Here is a 451-nt window from a genome sequence, read left to right as displayed (position 1 = left end):
CCCTCTTGTCACAACCCCTGTTCCCATCCCCACCCCGGTCAGAGCCAGCAGCAGAGCTTGGGGCCATCGTGCACCCTTTGTCCTCAGCCCGCCCCACCCTGGGGACACTCCTGCTCCAGGCAGGGGACCGTGCTACCACCACTTCACCCAGCTAAGGAGCGCTCAAGCCCCAGCCCTCCGCCAGGCTGCTCGCCTGGGTGGGGACTGGCAGGCTGGCACAGGCTGGGCGGCTGCACCGTGAGTCACCCTTGGCAGCAGGGACACCACGCAGTGACCCAGCAAAGGGCAGCTCCCTCCCGGGGAATGCGAGGCAGCCCCGAGCTTTTCCGGGAGATGCCCCCCCAGCCCCAGCATACCTCGATGATGCGGTCCTGGGGGGCCAGCCCTGCTGCCTCGGCCGGTGAGCCGGGGTCCACGGCACGCACGTACTGCCCCGGGCGGGTCTTGTCAC

The 451-nt window shown here is 69.4% G+C and overlaps 1 protein-coding gene across 1 annotated transcript in view; it reads right to left on the bottom strand.

The window, feature by feature from the left end:
* The window catches only part of LOC104498229 (Na(+)/H(+) exchange regulatory cofactor NHE-RF1-like), a gene marked incomplete at its 5' end in the record, with an annotated part of 2,824 nt that extends 2,381 nt beyond the window's left edge, over positions 1-443 (bottom strand). The window contains one exon of the mRNA XM_010141584.1: positions 357-443. Within this exon, the coding sequence (XP_010139886.1) occupies positions 357-443 (87 nt within the window). The remainder of the gene's footprint in view (positions 1-356) is intronic.
* Between the last annotated feature and the right edge of the window lie 8 nt (positions 444-451).

Source organism: Buceros rhinoceros, unplaced genomic scaffold (assembly GCF_000710305.1).
Source record: "Buceros rhinoceros silvestris isolate BGI_N320 unplaced genomic scaffold, ASM71030v1 scaffold21728, whole genome shotgun sequence".
NCBI lineage: Eukaryota > Metazoa > Chordata > Aves > Bucerotiformes > Bucerotidae > Buceros > Buceros rhinoceros.
Note: the sequence above shows the minus strand (reverse complement) of the source record. Positions and strands in the feature narration are given on the sequence as shown.